The sequence below is a fragment of the Sycon ciliatum genome, chromosome 4, assembly GCF_964019385.1.
Source record: "Sycon ciliatum chromosome 4, ocSycCili1.1, whole genome shotgun sequence".
NCBI lineage: Eukaryota > Metazoa > Porifera > Calcarea > Leucosolenida > Sycettidae > Sycon > Sycon ciliatum.
In genome coordinates, this window is record NC_088646.1 from 407013 (window position 1) to 433831 (window position 26819).

Sequence of the window (26819 nt, forward strand, 5' to 3'; positions counted from 1 at the left end):
CTGCTGGTGTTATTCTTGTTGATGATATTGATATTTGCTACTCTTTCTGATGTTTATCACAGGAGACATATGTCTGGGATGACAAAGCAGAAGAAGATGCCCAGCTTTGTGTCATTGCTGATGTCATTCAGGTTAGTGGGTCTCAACTCTCAACCATGCATGTACTGTTACAAGTACTATCCATGTTGGTACTACAGTAGTGGAGTTGCCACACACTCCAGCCAAGGTGGCACCACCACACGAACACACACACACACACACACACACACACACACACACACACACACACACACACACACACACACACGTACACAGCAGGAAACATAACCCCTCACAGCTGCTGCAGGGGAGGCCACTACCTGAGGCAAGACCAGCCAGAGCGCAACCACCTTCTGCAACTGTATCAACAGAAACCTGGGCCAAACGTACAGTGGTACCAATTGAATTCTGCAGGGTAACACACATACATGCAGCTTCAGAAGAAAGACCAGGCAACCTTAACCCTTTACCGTTTTAGGTATTTGTACAGCAAAAACCGACCGTCATTGTTCATGCCGTAACTTTTTTATTTTTCACTTTTATTATGTACAAAATGGGGTGATTCTGAAAGTAAAAACCCTCAGGAATGCGATGCAACAACTTTCAAGTCCAGAAAACGAACACAGATTTCACTATTTAGCACTAATATTTATTTGGATTTATTGCCGATCGGGCAAACTGTTGCAATATGCAATAAATCAGATCCTTGCACTGGAGTGGCTCCCTCAGGTAAGTGGATACCAGGTTCATTCTCTGGGTGGAATGCAGGAGTGTTACCAGTCACAGCTTAGTCAGCATTGTCCCAAGTATTGCAAATATCGACTAGTGCAGGTTGCACCGCTGGCTGTCCATAGTACCTGTGCACCACGACCTCTACCGTGACGACGGCCTATTCCACGGCCGAATCCTCTCTCTCTGCCACGTCCCCTTCCACCATTAGTGGCACTCATCTCAGCGACACTGCCGTCAGCTGTGACATCCATGTCACTCTCACTGGCGCTGCTTTCACTCGCCATGTCATCGTCGCGGTCGTCGTCAGAATAAATATTTTCAACAGGATTGTCTGGCTCCACAAACTCATCTTCGCTGGATGAGGCAGCGACAGAGTCGTCAGGAAGGGTCTCCAGAAGCGAAAGAGCTTGCTCCGCGTCCATGGCTTGCACAGCAGGGCAGACAGTCGTGAGGCCAGCTCAAGCAAAAGTCGAAATAATCTTCAGGCAATACCAAAAGTCGCAGGGTACGCACTTTTCCCAAAGCGCAGTTTTCAAGTCGCGATTTTCGCGATTTTTTATATTGCATCACACAAAAAAATTGTCGGCACCCTCTGCGCGTACATCTTGGCTACCAGTAGGGAAAATCCCAGCTCTCTGCGGTGAACCAGTCCAGCGGTGTGCGCATAGAAGTCATCGACCGCGAGCGGTCGAAATTTGTACATACAAACGGTAAAGGGTTAATCATACATGTCTTCTGGTTCTAGAATGTGGGCTATTGTCATGAGTAGTGATTGTCTACATGTCCCTATACTACATGTAGTGTTTGTAATGCCCAATACTTGCTGAACTAGTGCTGTGTAAGTGTCTATACACAGTGTAGTAGTAATGTGCAGTAGTTGTGGACTTTTCCCACACACACTCTACTAGCTGCTACTGTGTTCCTTGAAGAGTTGCATTGTGGATGTCCATTGCCTAACTGCCACTCTGGTGTGTTTTGCTGTTTGTTTGTAGACAACAACGAAAGCTGCCATGTCTGAAGAGTCGTTTGATTCCCTCGATGCATTCTCCACTCTTGAAGGATTCAACTCGGTACGTACTCATAATCGTTACGTCTACATGAATATGTGTACTACGTGTACATGCCTGGTTCTAGTGCAGCGTGTGTTTGAAACCGTTATTTTCGCTATGATCAGTCGTTTGCCAATATGAGAATGTGTTGCTGCTACTGCTGCTGCTGCTGCTGCTGTTGCTGCTGCTACTGCTGCTGTTACTGCTGCTGCTGCTGCTGCTGCTGCTGCTGCTACTACTGCTGCTACTGCTGCTGCTGCTGCTGCTGTTACTGCTGCTACTACTGCTGCTGTTACTGCTGCTACTACTACTGCTGCTGCTGCTGCTGCTGCTGCTGCTGCTGCTGCTGCTGCTGCTGCTGCTGCTGCTGCTGCTGCTGCTGCTGTGGTTGCTGCTGCTGTTACTGCTGCTGCTGCTGCTGCTGTTACTGCTGCTACTGCTGCTACTGCTGCTGCTGCTACTGCTGCTGCTGCTGCTGCTGCTGCTACTGCTGCTGGTGCTGGTCATTCTCTACCACCATTGATGAAGAAATATGTGACAGACAGTTGTTCTGGCAGGGGATGCTGGTGTTCAAGTGTTTGTGTAGCCCGTTATAGTACTATCACATGTGCAGTTGCTATGTCATCACTATTATCCCTATTCACTGGGTAACAGCGGGTCATCACCATCATCCCAGGTCTGTACTGACTTGTCTTTAGAACTCTGGCATGTGCATGGAGTACACTGTGTTATTCTGCCTATTGGGGGAATTCAAAATCTCATCTTACAATGGAGGCCTTCTTTCTCTGCTTGTTTTTTTGTTTTAAATGCTCAGAAATTGCTGGAGGCCGTTTTCCAGCGTTTTCAAGCCAGTCATTTGCTGAAGAGAATGGTAAGTGGCAAAGTCCATTCCAGTGCAGTACATCAGTAATACCAAGAGTAGATAAACAAGAGTGTGCAACTCCGGATCTCTCCTGCACAATCTGCACATACCCCGCGCCCACGGCGGAATTTTTTGTTTACGTCACCTTTTTTCAGAGAAACGCGCATTTTGCCGCAGAGCAGTGTGAGAGCACGTGCTGGGCACCGACCTTGTAGTGTAAAGCCCAGCCAAGTGCACGAGGGAAAACTCTCCAAAAGGCTCGCAGCGCGTGCGTCGTCGAAAAGATTACGTCAACAAAAAATTCCGCCGTGGGCCAACCCATCCGCGAGTTGCACACTCTTGTTTATCTACTCTTGATAATACTAACTGAACACAGCTTGACCACCCAGACCTTACTTCATGTGTTTCCTGTTGGACATGTTCTTTGTGAGTAGTCCTGTTGCCAGGTAACCACAATACTAGTACAGTCATGTAGCTCACATTATTTATGTGTTGGATGTTGGAGAAGTCTGACAATGCGGGTGTTTTGGTGAGTTGATGATAGCCACAGGGTGATGTCCGTGAGTATGTGTTCTGTGTGTTTGTCCATACGTCCGTCCGTAATGTCTGCTTGACTGTCTCTGTCTGTCCACCCGTCAGGCCTATCTGTCTTCATGCATTGTTGTGTGTGCATACGTGTGTGTGCCTTGCAAGCTGTTGAATGGTGCAATCCCAGCACAAGTTGCTATGGCTTCTGCTGTAGCGTCGCTATCATCGCCTCCGGCGATGGGCGTCCAATGGTCCAATGGTGTGTGTGTGTGTGTGTGTGTGTGTGTGTGTGTGTGTGTGTGTGTGTGTGTGCGCGCGTGTGCGTGTGTGCGTGTGTGTATGCATGCAAACGTGTGTGTGTTCCTGTTTGTGCACTGCAGCGCTACAAGGAAAAATCCGAGTACAAACGTATCCACGGGCACTTTCCGCATGCCTTCAACGGTTACATCCTGACACCAGGGTATGTGTGTATGTATGTGCTTGTACGTGTGTATCTAACTTATGTGTGCTTGTATGTATGCATATGTGTGTATGTATGTATGCATATGTGTGTATGTTTGTGCATGTGTGCATGTACATCAGTGTACATACTGTTCATTAAATATGTGTCATTTTAACGAGAGCCAAAGCTTTGATAAAATTGTGCTTTTCTGCTCTATCTGGCACAACTTTGGCTTGCTCTGGAAAACTTGCTTTGTCCAATCAAATCCTGGTGGTACTTGTACGGCGTGGGTTTATTATTATTATGTCTCCTTTATTCACTGGTTTGAGGGAAAGACACAAATGGGAAAAGTCTGAAGAAATAATTGACTGTCACCACCAGAACTATTAGTATTAGAGAGGTTCTGCAGAACGAAAATTCGAACAAAGTTTCGCGACAGGCCTTGCGAAAATGTGTATGAATTTTCGCACGAACTTTGTGTTCTGCACATTTTCGTAGTTTGAACGCGCCAAGTGCACGTACGTCATGACCCAATCTCACGAAACTTCCTACGACAGTTCATTTCGCGTACCTTGCAAGTTTCGCGTCCAAAGTTGCGAAAGTTCGTGCGAAGTTTCTCACTTCATCACGCAGAGCGAAAGTTCGTACACATTTTCGTTTTGCAAAACCTCTCTATTATTATGATTATTATTATTATTAGAAAGGAAAAGGACATATGGAAACGAGTTAAGAGTAACTCTCCACCACTGTAACTAGATACTATATACAGTCAACTTCGCCAATAACGACATTCGGCGGGGCATCAGAAAAGTGTCCTTATTCGCGAAGTGTCCTTATAACCGAAGTCCCATTTGAATGTATGTGAACCCATATTTTGTATAGTATGACATGCATATCAAAATCAAGCTCTTTTCTTGCTCTATGTCAATGTGTACTTTATTTTTCATATTGCAGTAGAAAGGAAATAAAAATTCAATATGCAAGGGAAATCAATTGAAAAATATGCCTTTTTGAGCCATCTACAGGGCCAGAGACATGTACATGTGTCATGATTACTGTACAATCATGTACAACTACATGTACATTGTATACATATAGGTGTGCTGGTAAATCTAACAATTTTGAAGCCAACATACAAAAGGAAGAAAAAGCCCCCCCCCCCCCCTTTGGCTGCATTTTCTTGCATGTGTGCCTTTATAATAATAATAATTATTATCCATCACCATAGGTTCTGGTACTTCTGCATGACAGGTACATGTACTTGACTGACAGGTACTTGAAATAGCTGTCAAAAGCCCAGAAAGTCGTTGTTCAAGCAGTGAATATGACCTCGGGGCACTAAAAGCATGTCGTTATTCGCGAATTGTCGTTATTCAGATAGTCGTTATATCCGAAGTAAAATGTATACAGTTAGATGGGATTTTGCTCTGGGCATGGAAACTCGGTCGTTATTCGCGAATTGTCGTTATATCCGCAGTCGTTATTAGCGAAGTTGACTGTACAGTCAGAAAGTGCAACAACTAGGCACAAAACTGACAGAGTACTGAGACATTCGACGTCCTGACACCTAGCTTCAACACATTTCCGTAGCGCTAACCGACAGCCTTCCAACTTGGAAGGTTCAAGGTTATGGAAAGACCAAAGAGGGGAAGGCAAGCGCAACGAAAACGAGCACAAGCTACAGTCCCAACGGAACAAAGAATGTCGATTGTCACTGGACGATATTTTTTTATTTTTTTTGTGGATATTTTTGACCCACCCAAGTTGGGTGGTGCGCTGCTTTGCTGCTTCGAATTGTAGTTAGACCGCTTTGTCAAATCGCCTACTGGTCTCGTCATCGTCCAGTGACAATCGACATTATTATTATTATTATTATTTTAGAATTGCGATCAACAGAACGAGCTGAACCGACATTTCACAAAGGCTTTTATTGTATTCAAAAAACGAGTGGATACGAAGGCAGTGAAGAACATGGAAGAAAGAAAAAATGTGATATGGAGAAAATGATGAACAAAAAATCGTACTTCGAACTAGTTTTCGCACAACACTCCTCAGGAAGCTACGTTGTACTAATGAAAAACAATCCAGAAAGATACTAATAAAGAGAAATGGAGTGAGAAGAAACAACACCTATGAAAATGATAATCCTAGCACTAAGGTAATAACAGGAAAAACTGCGAAAGCACTTAACGAACTTGTAAAGACTACTAGTATACTGTGACACAAGATATGACACCATGGCCAACCAGGGCCAAACAGACAGAACAAGCTGCTACTAGAACAATTTCAAACGAATAATGCTGTCCTTCTGGACACACAGATTAGGCTTATGAATACGTTGACAAACAGCTTCTAACACACTCAACTGCAACTTATAACCATGACGAGCACGGCACAAAACAGAAAAAGAAGAATCAGAATACACCTTGCAGCAATCAGGACGAGATACAAGATGCTTATACACTGATGACTTCCTACTAGAAAACACACGCTCGCACCCACTCTTACTCACACAATCATTCTCGCTCTCACACTCACCGGACTCACTGGACTCACTGGCCGAATCCTCCTCAACATTATTATTATTATTATTATTATTATTATTATTATGTGTGGATTCACAGGAAGTGTGAGTTACGAAGTCTGAAGAAAATGTTGAACGGCCTCTGCTGGGATGACGACTACACCATAGCTCAGTGGTTAGAGCATCGCTGGCTACAAGCGAGGGTCCCTGGTTCGAGTCCTGGTGGTGGCAGTCAATTTTTTCTTCAGACTTTTCCCGTTTGTCTCTTTCCCTCAAACCAGTTAATATTTTATGACTTGGGGCTCCCCGCGTGCTAGTTTGTACGTGAAGTGTGTGGGTTACAGTGAGGGCTGCGTCCCACCCGCCTGTGTGGATTCACAGGAAGTGTGAGTTACGAAGTCTGAAGAAAATGTTGAACGGCCTCTGCTGGGATGACGACTACACCATAGCTCAGTGGTTAGAGCATCGCTGGCTACAAGCGAGGGTCCCTGGTTCGAGTCCTGGTGGTGGCAGTCAATTTTTTCTTCAGACTTTTCCCGTTTGTCTCTTTCCCTCAAACCAGTTAATATTATTATTATTATTATTATTTATTCAGTCACGTGGCACTAGCCAATGAAAAAGGTGATGTGGGCGATAGCCAACCATGGCGGTAATAGAGCTAGAGGGGAGAAAGAAAAAGAATTAAAGGGGAACTGAAAAGTAAGAGACGCGCGGGGAGCTAGGGCAGGGCTAGATATCAACTGGTATGTTGCATTCTGCACACATTACAGTAGTTTTCGAAGAGTTAGGCTGCAATTTCCATTTTTCCATCCAATGAATAACCGCATCTATGTTGGACTGTAACTTGGCACTAGCCTCGGGAAGAGTGGGTGCTGTCACAAGTAGTGCTGTATCATCAGCATATAGTGACGTCTGTTCCATTTCCGCCAGATCGTTAACATACACAAGAAAGAGAAGAGGTTCCAGGATTGATCCCTGGGGAACTCCAGGCTGCACATGCCCTTTGGCAGACAGAGCAGAGCCGACACGCACCCTTTGCTGTCTGCCCGTCAGATAATTATGGAGCCACGTGAAGCAAGCACCATGGATTCCATGGCTCGACAGCTTATGTAGGAGCACTCATAGAGAACGCACCGCCGTCACTTTCGCGACCACTGGTGCCGATGTCAACCATGACGAAGCGGTATTGCGCATCCACAGCAGCCAGAAGAACAATGGAGTGAAAGTTCTTGTAATTGAAGAAGCTGCTGCCAGAGTTGTGAGGCGCTTGCATATTGATGTGCTTCCCATCGATCGCACTAATGCAGTGTGGGAAGTTCCACCTTGCGTAGAAATCTGTTGCTATAGCAGCCCACTCAGCTGGTTTTGAAGGGCACTGCATGTACTTGTCAACAAGACCAGCCCAGACGGCTTGGCATACATCGATAATGATGTATGACCAGCCCAGATGGCTTGGCATACATCGATAATGATGTATGACCAGCCCAGATGGCTTGGCATACATCGATAATGATGTGGTGGGCAGTGGAGTGGCCCACACGGAACTGGATGGCAATGTTCTGCATGGACTCTCCTGAGACCAGATATTGCAGCGTCAGGGCTAAATGTTCCGCAGCGTCAGGGCTCATGAGGAGCAAATTGTTGTTGCGGGAACGTTTGGGGGCATGGTTGATAAACCTGCTCTCAGCCAGTGTTGTTTCCGTCGCATCGAACACAAGCTGAGAGCAGGCTTGCCGGCACTGCAGAATGTAGCAGCCCAATTCACGCCTTTCGTATTCTGCTTCCCTGGCCTTGATCACTTCCTCGGGCAGAAGTTCTGGCTTTGCCGCCACATACTCGCATACGAACCCGCCCTCAGAAATGTCATTTGCGGCAAACGCAGACCGTCCGCACATTGTGTCACGGACTTCGATGTTGTGGAGTCCCGTCGACAGCTTGAGGCCCTCTTCATACTTCTCCACAGGGTTGGAAAAGAAGCTATGCGTCTGGACGACCAAAACTCGGTCGCATGGTGCGATCAGCTTCGCTTCCCCGCAACGATACACAATGCCGCTTGTTTTTCCCACTAAAACTTGCGGGATGTAGCCAGAATGGCGTTGGAACATTTCGATCAATTCCTCCATGGAGACCATGTTGGCATGTTCAACAAAACCCAGGTTGACATTGCAGAGGTTGCGCCCGGACATATCGTTGATAGTGAATCTAATGCACAACACAAAAAAGGAACTTATCAGCACTCAATAAAGAATATCGTTTAAATAAAAGTGTTTTGCATGGCATATGATCAACCGAGGAAATTCCCATCGATCGCACTAATGCAGTGTGGGAAGTTCCAGCTTGCGTAGAAATCTGTTGCTATAGCAGCCCACTCAGCTGGTTTTGAAGGGCACTGCATGTACTTGTCAACAAGACCAGCCCAGATGGCTTGGCATACATCGATAATGATGTATGACCAGCCCAGATGGCTTGGCATACATCGATAATGATGTGGTGGGCAGTGGAGTGGCCCACACGGAACTGGATGGCAATGTTCTGCATGGACTCTCCTGAGGCCAGATATTGCAGCGTCAGGGCTAAACGGTCCACATTAGTTATTTCCGGTCTTGTTGCGGAATTCAGCTGGTGCCTCACCGGCAAGAACGGCTCTGTCAGGAGGAGTAAGCGGTCGAAAACAGCCGGCGACATACGCACATACTTTAAGTGCAGGCTCTCGTCTACACTTCTCATCTGCACAATGTCTGACTGGTACGACCCCCGCTCTGACCTGTGCTGCTAATACAGACGAACACACCAACGTCTGGTCCGTGCCGTCCTCCGACGCTGAAACGCAGCAGCTAGCAGCAAACAGGCTGCTGCGACATCCAAAGCTATGTCCATATCCATCTTGCTCTTGCGCTCGTCTCTCACAAAATAAAAAGAAACGATACAAGAACAACATCACTAGATTTTTCTAGACACGCATGCACACGGCAATAATCGAGTTTCCCAGCACAACTTCCTGTTGCCTAGAGAACAACATTTTATAGTTGCAAAAAGTTGGCCACGTGAAGTGCGACTCGCGGCGTCTCGCAAAATGACCAGAAAAGTATAAATCAGACGTCGCCATCGCAAGACATTTCGCACTTCCACATCGCGCTTTCGCGTCGCAAAAAATGAAGTATGAATCGGCTTGATTACTATCTGGGGAAGCATTATCTGAGGCAAGCCATGCACACACCTGATATAGAACATTGTACCGGTACGTGCGTGCGTGTGTGCGTGTGTGTGCGCGTGCGCATGCGTGTGTCTATGCGTATGTGTGAATGTGCATGCGTGCGTGTGTGTATGCGTGTGTATTGTCTTGTGGGCAGGTACTTTGATTTGTTTGAGGTGCGCAATCAGCCGACCAGTGGCTTGGCTAATGGCCGGCAGCTGTATCAGTTACTGAAGACACACGGTTACATCTCACTCAACGTTACCGTACAGGAGAGCATGTTCAATGCTTGTGGTGTGTCTGGTGAGAAGACGGTTACACGCAATCTAGCCCCTGCCAGGAAGAGACGTTTAGCAGCAGGCACACAGTCTACTGCAGGCCGCAAAGCACTGGAAGGAGCTAGTGATGATTCGGATCTTGCAAGTGCTGATGAAGACACAGATGTGCCACCGCCGCCGCCTTCTAAGCGACGCCGCACAGGTAGCAGGCGTCCGTTAGAACAACCAGGTGACGGCAAGGCAGAAGCTGTTGTTCTGGTCGCGGCGGATGATGCTCCCTTGTTAAGTGACATTGCCAGTGGTCTGACCAAGCAGAGTGTGTGTAAGACTGCTGCTGCGGTGGACGCCTCACTTCCTGGCGGGCATTCTGTGTCTACTGGTCAGGAACATGGCTCAAGTACCAATGCTGCTGCAGCTGCTGATGATGCTGAGCTGGACACCAGTGATAGTGTTAAGAATGCAGGGGATGGGTTAGAGTCAGCTGATGTAGTCTCCGCGACACCAGTACCTTCTGTGCTGCCCGCTACTACCTCGGCTACCTCGACTACCACTGTTACGAATCTCACTACTCCTGCTGCTGCTACTCCTGCTGCTGCTGCTGCTGCTGCTGGTGGTGGTGGTGCTGGTGGTGCTGGTGGTGCTGGTGGTGGTGGTGCAACGGATGTACTGGATGTGGAGAGTGATGCAGAGGGAAACGAGAGTGATGTGTCAGACATTGAAGACTTTGATGCCATTGCAGCAAACTCTCAGAAAGTCATTACAAAGGAAGTGGACACCAGCCGGCCTACTCTGAATGAAGATGATTTGAGAATCGGAGCATTCCACTGCATCGGCTCCTTACTGGCATCTGATAAGGTAGGAACTGTACTCGAGTAGACTGTCTCTACTGCATACCTGCCAATCACCTCCTATTTGGCTGGGACCGTCCCGATATCGAGGGTGGTAATAGGGTAACAGGCAACACCCAAAAGTGTATTTGTCACATGCCTCACAGCTACATGTTGTATACATGTTCATAGCTATAGGTATGTCATTGTCCCCACCTTAAGTTTGCAACGGTTGCCACTTGGCAGGTATGCTACTGGCATGTGATTAGGTAGGAACTGTATTCAAGTAGAATGCTGTATGCTGTAGTCACTATAACAGTATAAAACTCTAGATTTGTGAATCCAGCATAACTTCTGTGGTGTACAAATTGTGTCGGATTATAAAATGACCACTGTATGACAATAAAGAGTGCAGCATCTACCCCATGCTTGACTTGCTCTGTTCTTCATCTCCTGTTGTTGCTGTTGCTGTTGCTGTTGCTGTTGCTGTTGCTGTTGCTGTTGCTGTTGCTGTTGCTGTTGCTGTTGCTGTTGCTGTTGTTGTTGTTGTTGTTGTTGTTGTTGTTGTTGTTTTTTGAATTGAATTCTTTATTCTCACGATGGCACCATCGCCAATAAGCGTTGTTGTTGTTGTTGTTGTTGTTGTTGTTGTTGTTGTTGTTGTTGTTGTTGTTGTTGTTGTTGTTGTTGTTGTTGTTGTTGTTGTTGTTGTTGTTGTTGTTGTGGTTGTGGTTGTTGTTGTCTCGTGTGGTTGTTGTTGTCTCGTGTGGTTGTTGTTGTCTCGTGTGGTTGTTGTTGTCTCGTGTGGTTGTTGTTGTCTCGTGTGGTTGTTGTTGTCTCGTGTGGTTGTTCTTGTTGCTGTTGCTGCTGTAGCTTGCAATTGATGGATATTTGCCGAGTAAGAGTATCAATCAGAAGGCTAGTGCTGTGGGTGCACTGGGAGAAGAAAAAGTCTGGAGAGGATTAGCCTACAATGTCCTCGAGGCAGTGCAAGGGACCACTACTGACACGAGTGCTGCTGCTGCTTCCACTGCATCAGCATCATCATCAACTCCCCAGGCTAGTATGGGCAACAAGGCGGTCAGTTCGAAGACGACATCATCGGCAGGAACCGCGGCATCCACACAGTCCGCAGCTGAAAAAAAGTCTGTTTCGTTTGGCTTTGACAGTGATGCAGACAGTTCGGGTGATGAGGGCATTGGCTCCAGTTTGATTGCAACTTCAAGCACTAGAACTACTGGCAATGCTACTGCTGCTGCTGCTTCATCCACTACTGCTAGTGCTAGTGCTGGTGGTGGTGGTGGTGGTGATGGTGAGCAAGGCGATGTGAGTGTGGGTCTGACACGTGTACTGGGTCTGAGTGACACCAATGTAGCACTGAAACCCTGCTCGATTGAGTTGTACTCATTGAAAGATGAACATCTCATCAACCTGACTGTGGATTGTGAGAACGCTACACTAGACGATGGCGAGTCGCAGGACACGCTAAGTTGCTGGCAGTTGAGAAAGTTTGTGCGGGCCACAGACTGTCAGCGTGTACGTCTAAAATCATCGGAACCTCTACTGACTGAGCACCTTGACCCTGATGAGCTCTACAGCTTGTTTGATACAGAGGAGAGCAGAGAGGAAGACATGGATGATACTGATGACGTCGTTGGTGATTCTTTAGCGGAGAGATACCGTCGGAGTAGTTTGCCAAGTGCCAGTATCACACCGCTGTCACTGGCTGAGTATCAGAATCTGTGCGCTGACTATCTGCAGTGGAGTGATGCTGATATCAGTGCTGCTAAGATGTTGTTTGATCAGATTGAAGAATGTGGCTGGCAGGGCATGTCACTAGCCACTATTCACAAGATCAAGGTATGTACTTGAACATGGAAAATCCATTTCTTAACAAGTGGGGGATGAACTTTTCAAACCATTCGTAAACTCCACTGCATCCATTTACACATTATTTTTCTTACTCCAAACACTTACACTTGGTCTCTATGCTGCAAAAAGGTCACATCAGGTATATTCTGGCATGTCCCATTGCCAGGGTGTCCCGGATATTTGGAAACTCGTACTGGGCATCCGCTGACCTCCTTTGTACTTGCTAGAAGAAAAAGAGAGAAGAAAAAACTTGCAGCAGTCTGGAGCACATGATGTTAGCTTTTGTTGTCACCCTGGAGATTTCATCAGCAGGATAACATAGTCTTAGGAGCAGTGGGCGCTATCCCCCCGGTTATATAAATGATTCTACATTGACAGTGATCAGTCATTGGAGCAATGCTAGAAACTGCTCTCACTCCGTCATTGTGTTGTGATCAGCGACAGCAGCGGAATAGTGTATTGATTTAGTTATTGTAGCTCAGAGACCGTTGATTGTGAGGTGATGTGTGCATGTTGTCTTTCTGTTGTTGTTGTTGTTGTTATGTGCGGCAGCGTTGTCAATATTGTCAATATTGGTGTGCTGTCATCGTTATCATTTTTGTCATTATTGTCACTGTTATTTTGTTGTTGTTGTTGTGATTGTACAGTTTGATGGAAATTGTCAGTTGTCCATCATGGATCACCTGCAGTATCTAGTGAACTTTCAACTGGTAAGTGTAGCAATGACAGTAGCAATGACCGTAAGCTGTGTGTTTGCAGCTGGTGTCTGCATGCACATTACCACACGCGTGTGCATGTCTTTGCGTATGCTCCAATGATCAAATTAAAGGGGAAGTATACCCTAAAATCAAATTTCACCAGTTGTAGTCTTCGGGGTGCTGAGTCGAATGGTCTTGGTCCGAGGAAGCTGAGACGCTCCCTTCCTCCTTTGTTCCCAATCGAACTCGTGCACTTCCACCGAAACTGGGTGACTGCGCCCTACTAGATAGGGATTTGTATGGAAAAAGTCACTAAAAACGCCGTTTCGTTCTTATAAAAGCGCGGATGACATCCGCGATTGGTCCATATGTTGTAGTCTTTTGGCCGCTGAGTCGACTGCTGTTGGTCCGAAAAGGCTGCGATGCAGCGTTCGGCCCTTATTCCCAATCGAACACGGTTGAGTAAGCGGCCACGTGACCGCTTACTCAACCGTGTTGACTGGGAATAAAGACTGAAAAAACTGCTGCAAGACCATTCGACTCAGCACTCCGAAGACTACAACTGGTGAAAATTTGATTTTAGGGTATACTTCCTCTTTAACGGTGATAAACGGTAGATGTCTCTGTTTCGTGGCAAAATGGGGGGGGGGGGGGCTTATACTCTGGAAAATCCGGTACTTGCTGGTAGTAGTGGTAAGTAGACATCACCAAGGAAACAGGGTGAATGTGTTTTGTTTTGACTAGAACAGTGGCATGGCGTCAGCAGTCAACGGTGGAAAGATTGAACCTACAAGAGTGTGTATTTTCAGCACAGGCCTGACACACAGCAGAGGACAGGTTAGACACTGGACACAGAAGCATCAGAAGCATCAGAGCCACTACTAGAATTAGTAGAAACCATCATCTTAGCGACTCAGGTATTGAAGAAAGATTATGGGGCTGTACTTGTGTTCTCAAGTTTTGTGTTCTTCTTGTTGTGCTTTCTAGGTACTTCTTGCTGGTGTGAAAGAGAGTGGAGCTGTGGCAACTGTCAATGCTAAATGTTGGATGGTGCAGTCGTCAGTTACTTCTGTGAGTGCAGTGTGTGTGTGTGTGTGTGTGTGTGTGTGTGTGTGTGTGTGTGTGTGTGTGTGTGTGTGTGTGTGTGTGTGTGTGTGTGTGTGTGTGTCCCATATGGTGCAGTGGTATGTGCAGTCGATTTCCAATCGAGAGGTTGCGGGTTCAATTCCCGACGATTATGGTCGCACACGTCTTTCTTCTCTTTCTCGGTCTCTTCCTGACTTTTCTTTCATTCTCCTGGGTGGTTACCAACAGCCAGTGTATGCCGGAGTATGTGGTGTGGTGTGTGTGTGTAGAAAAAATGGAAAAATGAAAATAGGGATTCACTGGCCAGAAAAAGTCACTTCAATCAGCTGTGTGGTGGATACCAGGCTAAAAATAGTGGCGGTCAATTCATCAGCCTTGCAAGCTGTTGAATGGTGTAATCCCAGCACAAGTTGCTATGCCTAACATAGCTGTTCGCTATCATCGCTTCCGCGATGGGCAGGTCTGAGGTCTGAGGTGTGTGTGTGTGTGTGTGTGTGTGTGTGTGTGTGTGTGTGTGTGTGTGTGTGTGTGTGTGTGTGTGTGTGTGTGTGTGTGTGTGTGTGTGTGTGTGTGTGTGTGTGTGTGTGTGTGTGTGTGTGTGTGTGTGTGTGTGTGTGTGTGTGTGTGTGTGTGTGTGTGTGTGTGTGTGTGTGTGTGTGTGTGTGTGTGTGTGTGTGTGTGTGTGTGTGTGTGTGTGTGTGTGTGTGTGTGTGTGTGTGTGTGTGTGTGTGTGTGTGTGTCCCATATGGTGCAGTGGTATGTGCAGCGATTTCCAATCGATAGATTGCGGGTTCGATTCCCGACGATTATGGTCACACACGTCTTTCTTCTCTTTCTCAGACTCTTCCTGACTTTTCTTTCTTTCTCCTGGGTGGTTACCAACAGCCAGTGCATGCCGGAGTATGTGGTGTGATGTGTGTGCGGGAAAAAAAAAATGAAAAATGAAAAAGACCAAAAAAGGGATTCACTGGCCAGAAAATGTCACTCCAAATAGCTGTATGGTGTAGACCAGGCTGAATAGTGACGGTCAATTCTTCAGCCTTGCAACCTGTTGAATGGTGTAATCCCAGCACAAGTTGCTATGGCTTCTGCCGTAGCATTGCTATCATCGCCTCCGGCGATGGGCGTCAAAGGTCAAAGGTCAAAGGTGTGTGTGTGTGTGTGTGTGTGTGTGTGTGTGTGTGTGTGTGTGTGTGTGTGTGTGTGTGTGTGTGTGTGTGTGTGTGTGTGTGTGTGTGTGTGTGTGTGTGTGTGTGTGTGTGTGATATGTGTGTGTAATATGTGTGTGTAATATGTGTGTGTAATATGTGTGTGTAATATGTGTGTGTAATATGTGTGTGTAATATGTGTGTGTAATATGTGTGTGGGTGCGTGTGCGTGCGTGCGTGTCTGCAAGGACTTTAACGTACCAGGTATCTTTAGTGTGGACATGTTCTTTGTTTTGGGTAGTGGTGTATAATTGTGTGACATCTTCTTCTTTGTTGTTTGATTGTGTGTACATGCATGCGTGGTGTCATACTTCACAGAGAATTCCAGTGTCGCAAAGCACGGAGATCATGGCAGTGAAGACAGAGATGCCCGCTGCTGCGGCTGCAGATCCCAGCACATCATCAGTAAAGCTAGCGAGCAGTGTCGTGGACACTGCCGAGGCTAATGGTGGTGTTGCAGATGTGCAGACTGGTGAAAGTGGCACTGCGCTGGATCATGCTACTACTGCTGCTGCTGCTGCTGCTGCTGCTAGCAATGTAGGACAAGATGGCAGTGTGTCTGTGAGCGACACTGGTATTGTCAGTAGTACTGGCGAGGCAAGTAGGTCCACTGCTGCTAATGCCAATACTCTTACTAGTAGTACTGGTGCTACAGGTAGTCCTAGTAAATACAAGCAGGGTCAACAGGTACCATCAACTCCCAAATCATCGTCCTCTACCAAGGGCACAGCAACACCAGCAGATGCAGGCTCAGCCTCCGACCCACTGGCATCATCTCAAGGCTCTGCTCGCGCTCAGGACAGTGCTGAGATGCCGACGCTGCTGCAGAAGTTCAACAAGACTCCTCCGGCGCGTCGCCGTTCCGTTCACCTTGACCTGCACACGGTGGCCAGTGTACCTACCGTTCATACAAGTAAGCCGCGCCAGCTGAACTTTGCTAGCCGTCCATGGCTGAGTTCAGAAGGTGTTACTATGGAGGGATCAGCAGAGCAAATGCTGTATGGTGTTGCAAGACTCATCATGTCCCAACCTGGAATCAAGAAGGTGAGACGAGACAAGTCTACAACACTCTGTTGTACTTCAGTATCACTGTTGCACTACCATGCGTGTGAAAAAAAACTTAGGAGTTTGGGGAAATAAAGATAGTTAATGGTATGTGTGCAGTTTAAGAATAGGGAGCTTGGAATCTATGCAAACCCGGTCTTGGTGTGATTTGGAACTAGAACATTGCAACAAGTACTGTACTTAATATCTACCCATGTGTCTGTGACTCTGTGTGCTTTGGTTCTGTTTTGTGTAGAGTCGACTCCATGAGTTGTTTGCTGATGTTTTCCGCCCTACTGTTGTCAACCAACTGTTAGAGGTAGGGTTTTTAATGAGTCTGTATGTGGAAGTGTGTGTGTGTGTGTGCGTGTGCATGTGCATGTGCGTGTGCGTGTGTGTGTGTGTGTGTGTGTGCGTGTGTGCGTGTGTGTGTGTGTGTGTGATTGCATGTGTGTGTGTGTGATTACATGCGTGTGATTACATACATGTGTGTGCATGTGTCTGGTGTACTGACCTTGCAGTTTGCAACGCATCATTCACAGTGCCATCATGTAGTTTAATGTCATGATCATGTATCCGTGTGTGTCTGTGTGCATGTGCGTGTGCATGTGTATGTGCCCTTGTGTATGTGCATGTGTGGATGTATGTATGATGACAGAATCTCTGCAATTCTGGTCTGGTGGAGGAGCGTGTGGTTGAAATCTGTGAGAAGCCCTCACTCTTCTCAAAGCCAACAGTCTATACTCCAGCAGGTAAGATCTACCAGTACATCAGGTTTTGCACCAGGCAGTGTTGAGTGGGGCACGGGCGTAGGCCGACCAACAAGTTCATGGCATGCTCCGGGAACCAGGTGCTGTTTTGTCTCTGATACTGTGTTATGCTGGCGTGAGCTGATAGCTGATTTCTGTAATTAGGCTGAGCTTGCTGCACTAGAGCATCGTGTAAGCAGAATGTTTCGTTCAATGCCATTACAGAGTGGTGCCTTGTAGCTGCTGATCTCAGGCACGCGCACGGGAGTCTTGTAATTGCGGATTTCCGGCACAGGGAGTCTTGTAATTGCTGATTTCAGGCGGCGGCTAACTGCTAGTATTAGGGGATGGGGTGCAGGGCCAGTGCCACTAGTGCGGCGAGTACTGGTATGGCAGGCGCGTCGCACCGACTTTGGAGGTGGGGCGGCCATGGAAGGGGGGTCCGGGGTCGTCCCCCGGGAAAAATTTCAAAAATTGAAGCCAATTGCAAGCATTTCCGGGCATTTGGTGCCATTTCAGTGTACGGTAACTACAATGAAAGACTTTTTGATTCTGCAAAAAACCAAGAAGATGCTACGATCGGGGACGAACGTTACCCTCCCCGGGAAAAAAATTCAAAAATTGAACCATTCCCAGGCATTTGGTGCCATTTCAGTGTACACACAATAATAGAAAAGCTGACAGGATCGCTTTTCTAAATGGACTTTGATTCTGCAACAAACCATGATTGGGGAGAAGGATTTGCCGCGTTTGCGCTGAGATCATCGCGCTTTGTTGCAGTGTGCTAAGGCCACACCGTTTTTTATCTATGTTTCGCGTCCCCCGCGCGCATGTATTTCACAGCCGGAGTTCAAAAAAAAACGGAACAAAAATTTTTATTTTTGAAAATGCAATACAAATTTAATGCAAACCCAGAAAACCGGAAAATGTAACTCAGCTCACACACATGTACTGTCATTGTACATGTACATGTACACAGAGGGTGTGCGCCTTAACCTGCAATAGTGCTCAAATGCCCTGAATGGGCAGAGCGTAGTACGCAAGAGGTACACAAAAGGAAGTATATAGGGCTGTTTTTTGTTGTAACTCAGAGTTTCATGGCAAAAACCAATCATCAGACAACAATGTTCACAACAATGTTGTCTGATGATTGGTTTTTTTGCCATGAAACTCTGAGTTACAACAAAAAACAGCCCTATATACTTCCTTTTGTGTACCTCTTGCGTACATGTACATGTACTACATGTGCGTGCAATAATAGTAATAATAATAACTTTATTAGGATGACCCAAAGGCTGACCGCCTAACGTGGGGTCCGTCGCATTGACATGATTGAAGGATGATGGTACAAGAGAGTACAGATTGGGAAAGGGGGGGGGGGGGCTACGATGAACAGGGTAATGAAATAAGCTGGGCCGCAAGTCACACAATCACCATGTCGCCTGTATTTGGACCACAAGCATGGCAGAGGGGATACACTCATGTATTCATGTACATGAACAGTGCCGCGTCGCTTCACTGTACACAAATGCAATGCACGTACACTGTTTTTTTTGGATGGCTTTTTTATTTTTTTCGCCCTCCCTCATTGATTTCATCGAATAAGGTGACGCGAAACATAGAAAAAAACGGCGTGGCCTAAACAAAAAAGCCGAAAAAGTGGGGCGGCCATGGCCGCCCCGGCCAGTGCGGTTCCGACGCCCTTATATGGTCATGGCCGTATCAGTTTTTACCAATTCCAGCATTCGTGGAAAGTCCATGGAAGCACTAATAAGCTATCCTCGTTAGAGTCTCCCTGTTCTAATCCCTGTCTCCCTGTTCTGTGAGGGCTGCTGTGCTAGCAGCCAGGGGGAAATGATAGGACATGTAGCTGACATGGAGCTCTACCGCCCCTCAGGAACTGGCTCCGGGCCTGGGGCTCAAGCTGCTGTTTGTAAATAGGGCATACTAGCTGCTAACTGCTGATTACTGTAAGACATGTAAATATAACGAGGAAGCAAATCTAACGTTTTAACGGGTGACAATTCTTCGTTATAATAAGTTCTGTTGAGGCTGTGAGGCCTCATATGTTATATGTGCGGATATGCCTGAAGACTGCAAGATCGTTATGGTATGTTCTCATTAACGTATGGATTTTGGACAATCGTTAAATATGCGACTCGTTATCATATCCAGTGCTGACCAGTGCTGACCAGTGCTGACCAGTGCTGGCCAGTGCTGGCCAGTGCTGATTGTAGGCTAGTGGTCTACAGTGCTGTTGGGCGCCAAAGAACTGGGGGTCAGGGTTCTAGCGTTTCGTTCTTATTCGATGGTACAGTCTTACATGTACAGTACTTTCTGCAGAGTAATATGTCTGAGTGTTCATTATAGTGTACATTTCGGTTTCCGGTCATATCTGCAAAAAATCCAGCCTAGACCGTTCTTAAAAAATGGTGAAATTCTAGCCTGGCCGTTCTTCGGCAGCCAACAGTACTGTAGTGGTTGTAGGCTAGTTGCTTTGCTGCATGTCCCGACAGGACTGAAGAGTGTTTGCTGCATGTCCTGACAGGACTGAAGAGTGTTTGCTGCATGTCCCGACAGGACTGAAGAGTGTTTGCTGCATGTCCTGACAGGACTGAAGAGTGTTTGCTGCATGTCCTGACAGGACTGAAGAGTGTTTGCTGCATGTCCCGACAGGACTGAAGAGTGTTTGCTGCATGTCCCGACAGGACTGAAGAGTGTTTGCTGCATGTCCTGACAGGACTGAAGAGTGTTTGCTGCATGTCCCGACAGGACTGAAGAGTGTTTGCTGCATGTCCCGACAGGACTGAAGAGTGTTTGCTGCATGTCCTGACAGGACTGAAGAGTGTTTGCTGCATGTCCTGACAGGACTGAAGAGTGTTTGCTGCATGTCCTGACAGGACTGAAGAGTGTTTGCTGCATGTCCCGACAGGACTGAAGAGTGTTTGCTGCATGTCCTGACAGGACTGAAGAGTGTTTGCTGCATGTCCCGACAGGACTGAAGAGTGTTTGCTGCATGTCCTGACAGGACTGAAGAGTGTTTGCTGCATGTCCTGACAGGACTGAAGAGTGTTTGCTGCATGTCCCGACAGGACTGAAGAGTGTTTGCTGCATGTCCCGACAGGACTGAAGAGTGTTTGCTGCATGTCCCGACAGGACTGAAGAGTGTTTGCTGCATGTCCCGACAGGACTGAAGAGTGTTTGCTGCATGTCCCGACAGGACTGAAGAGTGTTTGCTGCATGTCCTGACAGGACTGAAGAGTGTTTGCTGCATGTCCTGACAGGACTGAAGAGTGTTTGCTGCATGTCCTGACAGGACTGAAGAGTGTTTGCTGCATGTCCTGACAGGACTGAAGAGTGTTTGCTGCATGTCCTGACAGGACTGAAGAGTGTTTGCTGCATGTCCTGACAGGACTGAAGAGTGTTTGCTGCATGTCCCGACAGGACTGAAGAGTGTTTGCTGCATGTCCTGACAGGACTGAAGAGTGTTTGCTGCATGTCCTGACAGGACTGAAGAGTGTTTGCTGCATGTCCTGACAGGACTGAAGAGTGTTTGCTGCATGTCCTGACAGGACTGAAGAGTGTTTGCTGCATGTCCTGACAGGACTGAAGAGTGTTTGCTGCATGTCCTGACAGGACTGAAGAGTGTTTGCTGCATGTCCTGACAGGACTGAAGAGTGTTTGCTGCATGTCCCGACAGGACTGAAGAGTGTTTGCTGCATGTCCTGACAGGACTGAAGAGTGTTTGCTGCATGTCCTGACAGGACTGAAGAGTGTTTGCTGCATGTCCTGACAGGACTGAAGAGTGTTTGCTGCATGTCCTGACAGGACTGAAGAGTGTTTGCTGCATGTCCTGACAGGACTGAAGAGTGTTTGCTGCATGTCCCGACAGGACTGAAGAGTGTTTGCTGCATGTCCTGACAGGACTGAAGAGTGTTTGCTGCATGTCCTGACAGGACTGAAGAGTGTTTGCTGCATGTCCTGACAGGACTGAAGAGTGTTTGCTGCATGTCCTGACAGGACTGAAGAGTGTTTGCTGCATGTCCTGACAGGACTGAAGAGTGTTTGCTGCATGTCCTGACAGGACTGAAGAGTGTTTGCTGCATGTCCCGACAGGACTGAAGAGTGTTTGCTGCATGTCCTGACAGGACTGAAGAGTGTTTGCTGCATGTCCTGACAGGACTGAAGAGTGTTTGCTGCATGTCCTGACAGGACTGAAGAGTGTTTGCTGCATGTCCTGACAGGACTGAAGAGTGTTTGCTGCATGTCCTGACAGGACTGAAGAGTGTTTGCTGCATGTCCTGACAGGACTGAAGAGTGTTTGCTGCATGTCCTGACAGGACTGAAGAGTGTTTGCTGCATGTCCCGACAGGACTGAAGAGTGTTTGCTGCATGTCCTGACAGGACTGAAGAGTGTTTGCTGCATGTCCTGACAGGACTGAAGAGTGTTTGCTGCATGTCCTGACAGGACTGAAGAGTGTTTGCTGCATGTCCTGACAGGACTGAAGAGTGTTTGCTGCATGTCCTGACAGGACTGAAGAGTGTTTGCTGCATGTCCCGACAGGACTGAAGAGTGTTTGCTGCATGTCCTGACAGGACTGAAGAGTGTTTGCTGCATGTCCTGACAGGACTGAAGAGTGTTTGCTGCATGTCCTGACAGGACTGAAGAGTGTTTGCTGCATGTCCTGACAGGACTGAAGAGTGTTTGCTGCATGTCCTGACAGGACTGAAGAGTGTTTGCTGCATGTCCTGACAGGACTGAAGAGTGTTTGCTGCATGTCCTGACAGGACTGAAGAGTGTTTGCACGATAGATAGTATACAGTTTGAGTACATGCAGCTTATGTCCTGTGTGCATTGCGTTGGCATCAGGAGGTCGCTTTTCAACGGACTGCTCTCCACGACAAACGTACTACGTGCCAACTATCAACTGCATGGCCCAACTCTCCCAGCTGTAAGTCGTCCACCACACAACACGTGCACTGTACACTCACTGCACGCTGATTGCTGTTACCACTGCTGGAACATGGCGCTGATACTCACACGTCATCATCATCAGCTAGCTGAAGTACCACAGTCTACAGGGGCATGTACAGAGGGCATTGTACAGAGAGGCACTACAATTGTAGTACTGTATATTGAAGGTGCTGACTTGTACAGAGTGTACTGAGAGATTGTACAGAGGTATTCTGCAGTTTTGTACGGAGAGGTACTGTGTAGAGAGATTGTACAGAGAGATGGCACCGATTGCATATACACGTCCATTGTGTACATGGCATTGCCAGCTTACTTTGAACTTTTGTGCATACAGTTAGGGTGTTGATTTTTTACCGCTGCTATATTGCTATTTTATCAGGCGCTGATCTCTCCTTTTCTTTCTTTCTTTTTTTTCAAATTAACTCTGCTAACATTTTTGGCTCATGTACTACTACTAAACACACACATCTCACATCTGCCCATAGAGATGAAGCTGTATGGGGCTGAGATAATGATCTTTTTTTTATCAGTATGAAATCAAAATATCAAAGTCTGGACTATATCTCCATTCACATAATTTAGCGACTGGATGTCAGGTCTTGCAGCATACTATTTTTGTTAATCATGAAAATAATGATTCTGACACAGATGTTCCTACTGGAGGATACTGTTAAGAATCCCACTGGAGGACTACTGTAGTAAGATGTTGACTGTGGCTGCGGCACAGGGCATGTGGTTGCTGCACCCCATTATTTAAGAAGGTAGCCTGCGTCCCCTTTTCCTCCTCTGTTCCACTAAGAGTGGAAGGTAGGTAGGTAAGTCGACTCTTGATTATTAGTTCTTTATAGCCGAAGTTCGTTATAACAAAAATCCACTCACACTATACAAGCAGCAAGTCATGACTGGCAAGTGTCCCCCTGTCAGTATGAATGCACTTGGTTTATATTCAAGATTTGGTTTGTTATAGACGAAAACCGTTCGCTATAAAGGGTCAACTTTGTATGGGTTCAAACAGGGACATGGACAGCAGTTTGCGATAATTATTACGAAATTCTCTATAGCGGTATGCGAGTTCTTTATAAGTGGAGTCGACTGTAGGCAGGTACTGTATTTCTCCAAATAGAAGTCGCACATTTTACGTTAGAATTTAAGGGCAAAAAAGGGGTTGCGACTACTGAAGTGGCATCCAAACAATATGGATCAAACCTGAAAGGGGCGGGGGGGGGGGGGGTGAGACTTATAATCGGAGAAATCCGGTGCGTAGGTCACCTTACCTGCAAGCCTGTGACGTGTGGAATCTTACATTGAATATTGTGTGCATAGGCCATTTGGTACACACCATCCATTCGCGGACGACGTGAGTGGAGAACGTCCCAAACGCATCCCACGAAAAATGGCTATGTTTTACCACGCCAATGGTTGCCGATTTAGTGATCAATTTCAGATTTACAAACTTCCCTCAAAGCATCTAAGGGGCGCGCTGGGCCACAATTATCGATCTTTTACACAAAAAGAAAAAAAAAGTTTCGCTTATTGGTCATGGTGGGTGGGTACTAGGGCTTGGCGGATAATGCCGGCAGAAAAATTGGCAGAATTCGGTACTTTTTCTGGTAAGTTTCATGCATGTTTGGTATGTGGATAAAGAAATGGAGCAGAATTCGAGGAATTGCCCGCCATAAGGTTTGTATGGTTCTGCCAATTTCGGTGCAAAAAAAGCAGAATCTGCCACCTTTTCGAGCATTATCCGCCAAGGCCTAGTGGGTACGGGTCAAGGAGTTTCGTTTAAAAAAATATTGATATGTGAGACAAGGCATTCTAACTGTCCCGTCAATCTATTTTTTGTTCGGGGGGGGGGGGTGCTAAGGGACCTGTCACACATGCACTCAAAAGTAGTGGATCCGCTGAAGCGACGTCGCAGGAGTGAAAACAGCAAAAAGAGAATTTCCGCTCCAGCGGAAACTCAAATCCACTGCCTCCAAAATTTTGGGAGCGGAACTCTCGCTTCTACTACGGGTTTCGCTTCAGCGGAAAACACCACGGTCTGCTGTATATGGACTTGCTACAAGAAATTCGTATGCGTACGATGTCCATGCAACAAAAATGCGTGCAATATAGTCATTGACCTCGTCTATTCTCCGTACCGTATGCACCACAGTCCACTTTACTCTCATTTTCCGCCAAAGTAGGAGTTTGCCCTGTTTGTATGTGTGACCATACACACGTGGTTTCGTTGGAGCGACACCAGGCTCGCTGTCGCAGAACCTCGACGCCGAAGCGAACCCCAGTGCATGTGTCACCGGGCCCTAACAGAATTTTTTTAATTTCGTGAAAATTATCGATAATGCCGGACTCGGAACTGCGGTACATGCGGCGCCAGTCGGGGCGAGAATCTGCCAGATCGTACCATCCCTCCACAGCATTCAGGACCTTCAGGTATGCACTAAAGCAGTCTTTCCAGCGTTTGCGTGGACCGCCAGGTGTCCGACGGGATGGGAGCAGTCCGAACAGCAGAATCTTCGGGATGCACTCCGATGGCATGCAAGCAACATGGCCTAGCCACTTAAGTCGCCGTTGGCGAATCCAGATAGCAAGTGGGTGCTTGTCCCCAAACATTTCTAGCAGTTGATCATTGCTGATCCACTCTTGCCAGGCATCTATCCTTGAGTTGCCCAGAACGGTACGCACACACTGCATATACATGTAGAACGTGGAGAGGCTACAAATGTCGGCTTGGAGTGGGTGGAGGGGGGGGGGGGGGGGGGATTCCCAGCACTCAGCTCTGTACAGCAGGATGGAAACAACGCACACATTGAAGATATTCTTCTTGGTGCGGACGGACAGATGGTGGTTGCTGAAAACTGGCTTCATACACGCACGTGCGCACTCGCACACACACATACGCACTCACACACACTCATACGCACACACGCACATGCTCGCGCGCGCACACACACACACGCACACAAACGCACATGCACGCGCGCGCACACACACACACGCACACACACACACATACACACCTTCCTTCCTTCTTCCACTACCATAGCTGGCTATGTGGCCCCATAAGGGGCAGACCAGGAGACGCGGTGTCCACCGGGCGGGGAATGCCAGACTCAGTGCGCGCGGCCGGCGCAAACAGTGTTACATTTGTGCCTCGCATTATCATGTGGCCGACAAAAACTGAGCGCACAAGTGCCACATAGGAGAGGCTTCGCCACAGGCTCTATGCGGGACTGGACAATAGCGTTGACAGCGTCACGGCAGGTGTCCCACCATCCCTGTCGATCTTGGACAATGTCACCAAGCTGCTCCAGAGGAACGCCAACAGCCATCAAGTCCCACTTCACGGAGTCCTTCCAGCGCTTACGGGGTCCATGCGGTGGACGTTTGGACGGTAACGCGCCGTACAGCAGCTGACGAGGTATTCAATCTTGCATGCGGGACACATGGCCAAGCCATCGAAGTCGGCAGACTCTGATTTTATCCGCGACCTCCGCCACATCGCCCCACATCTTACGAACCTGGAGAGCACACCTTGAACCTTGAACGCCCATTGCCGTAGCAATGATAGCGATGGCTTCCTCACACTGAGGCTCTTAGCCCGAAATCTGCAGTAAGGCGCATGCTGCTTGAGGTCACGAGGACGACGGCACACTCTGTCACCGCGGTAGTTGGGGCACGGGATGGCTGGGGCTTCCTTCTCGACCCTTGTCGACAACGCTGAAACCAGGCAGATCTCTCCTGCGCTGTGTCATACCAGTTCGCTTCAGACAAACCGATGACAGTAAAGTCCGAGGACACAACATTCCGGTACCTTGGAGAGCACACACACGCACACACGCACACGTACGCACACACACATGCACACAATGCCAACCATGCAATCATGCAGACACACACACACACACACACACACACACACGCATACAACATACACACGCATGTGCCCATACACCTGCGTGCGTATGGGCACATGCGGTACACACACCACCCATTAACCCTTTACTGTCCGATTAAAATGTATACAAGCCCACGCAACCACAAAATCTGAAACTAAAATTAGACGTAACTTTGGTTTGAATTTGACGATTTCCACGATCTTGGGCATCCTGGAAAGGTCTTGACGAGACGAACGCAATGAGCCTGCACTCGGCGCCACAGGATGCACTGGTCCAGCGCTGCAAGCCAGGGAACGCGCAAAAGCGCTGAGCTCACGCTCGAGATCGATCTCAATCCACCATGTCACCCCTGTTGCTCGTATCGAGCTCAAATATTTTCGTAGAGACTCCCGGGAACCTACTTTTGAATTTGAATCGGTGTAGCCTTGCCAACAGGTGACGTAAACAGGGAAAATCCCAGCCGTCGACATGCGCGTCGCGCTCTGAACGCACATTTCCCGGGACCAGAATTACGAGTGCGATAACTCAGCAACCGCTCTTCGTATCGCTTCGGGAATTGTTCGAGGCGACAGCTGAGACTTTTCTCTTCGACCTACATATTTCGATCTCTCCAAAAGACCTAGATTTGAGCAAGTTACGATAATTTCAAAATGCCTACCCCATCGATCCCATTGGATCGATGCTTGTATGTACGGACAGTAAAGGGTTAAAACAGGTCTGACTAACCAAAGACAACCAGAGTACAAACACAATCTGCCCTCTTTCATGCCTCCTTTATAACTACATGACTTGTAAGCAATATCAAAATAATAAC

General features: G+C 47.5%; 1 protein-coding gene across 2 annotated transcripts in view; it reads left to right on the forward strand.

Annotated features, from left to right (window-relative positions):
• LOC135813756 (uncharacterized) overlaps positions 1-22793 on the forward strand; it is a 69133-nt gene extending 46340 nt beyond the window's left edge. For both annotated transcript variants that reach the window (XM_065326762.1, XM_065326763.1), the window contains exons 29-40: positions 63-131; positions 1764-1841; positions 2635-2691; positions 3591-3670; positions 9527-10502; positions 11348-12334; positions 12994-13056; positions 14032-14115; positions 15657-16382; positions 16639-16701; positions 17041-17134; positions 22002-22793. In XM_065326762.1, coding sequence (XP_065182834.1) covers positions 63-131; positions 1764-1841; positions 2635-2691; positions 3591-3670; positions 9527-10502; positions 11348-12334; positions 12994-13056; positions 14032-14115; positions 15657-16382; positions 16639-16701; positions 17041-17134; positions 22002-22087 — 3363 coding nt within the window. In that variant the 3' untranslated portion in view covers positions 22088-22793. The remainder of the gene's footprint in view (positions 1-62; positions 132-1763; positions 1842-2634; positions 2692-3590; positions 3671-9526; positions 10503-11347; positions 12335-12993; positions 13057-14031; positions 14116-15656; positions 16383-16638; positions 16702-17040; positions 17135-22001) is intronic.
• The last annotated feature ends 4026 nt before the right edge of the window (positions 22794-26819 follow it).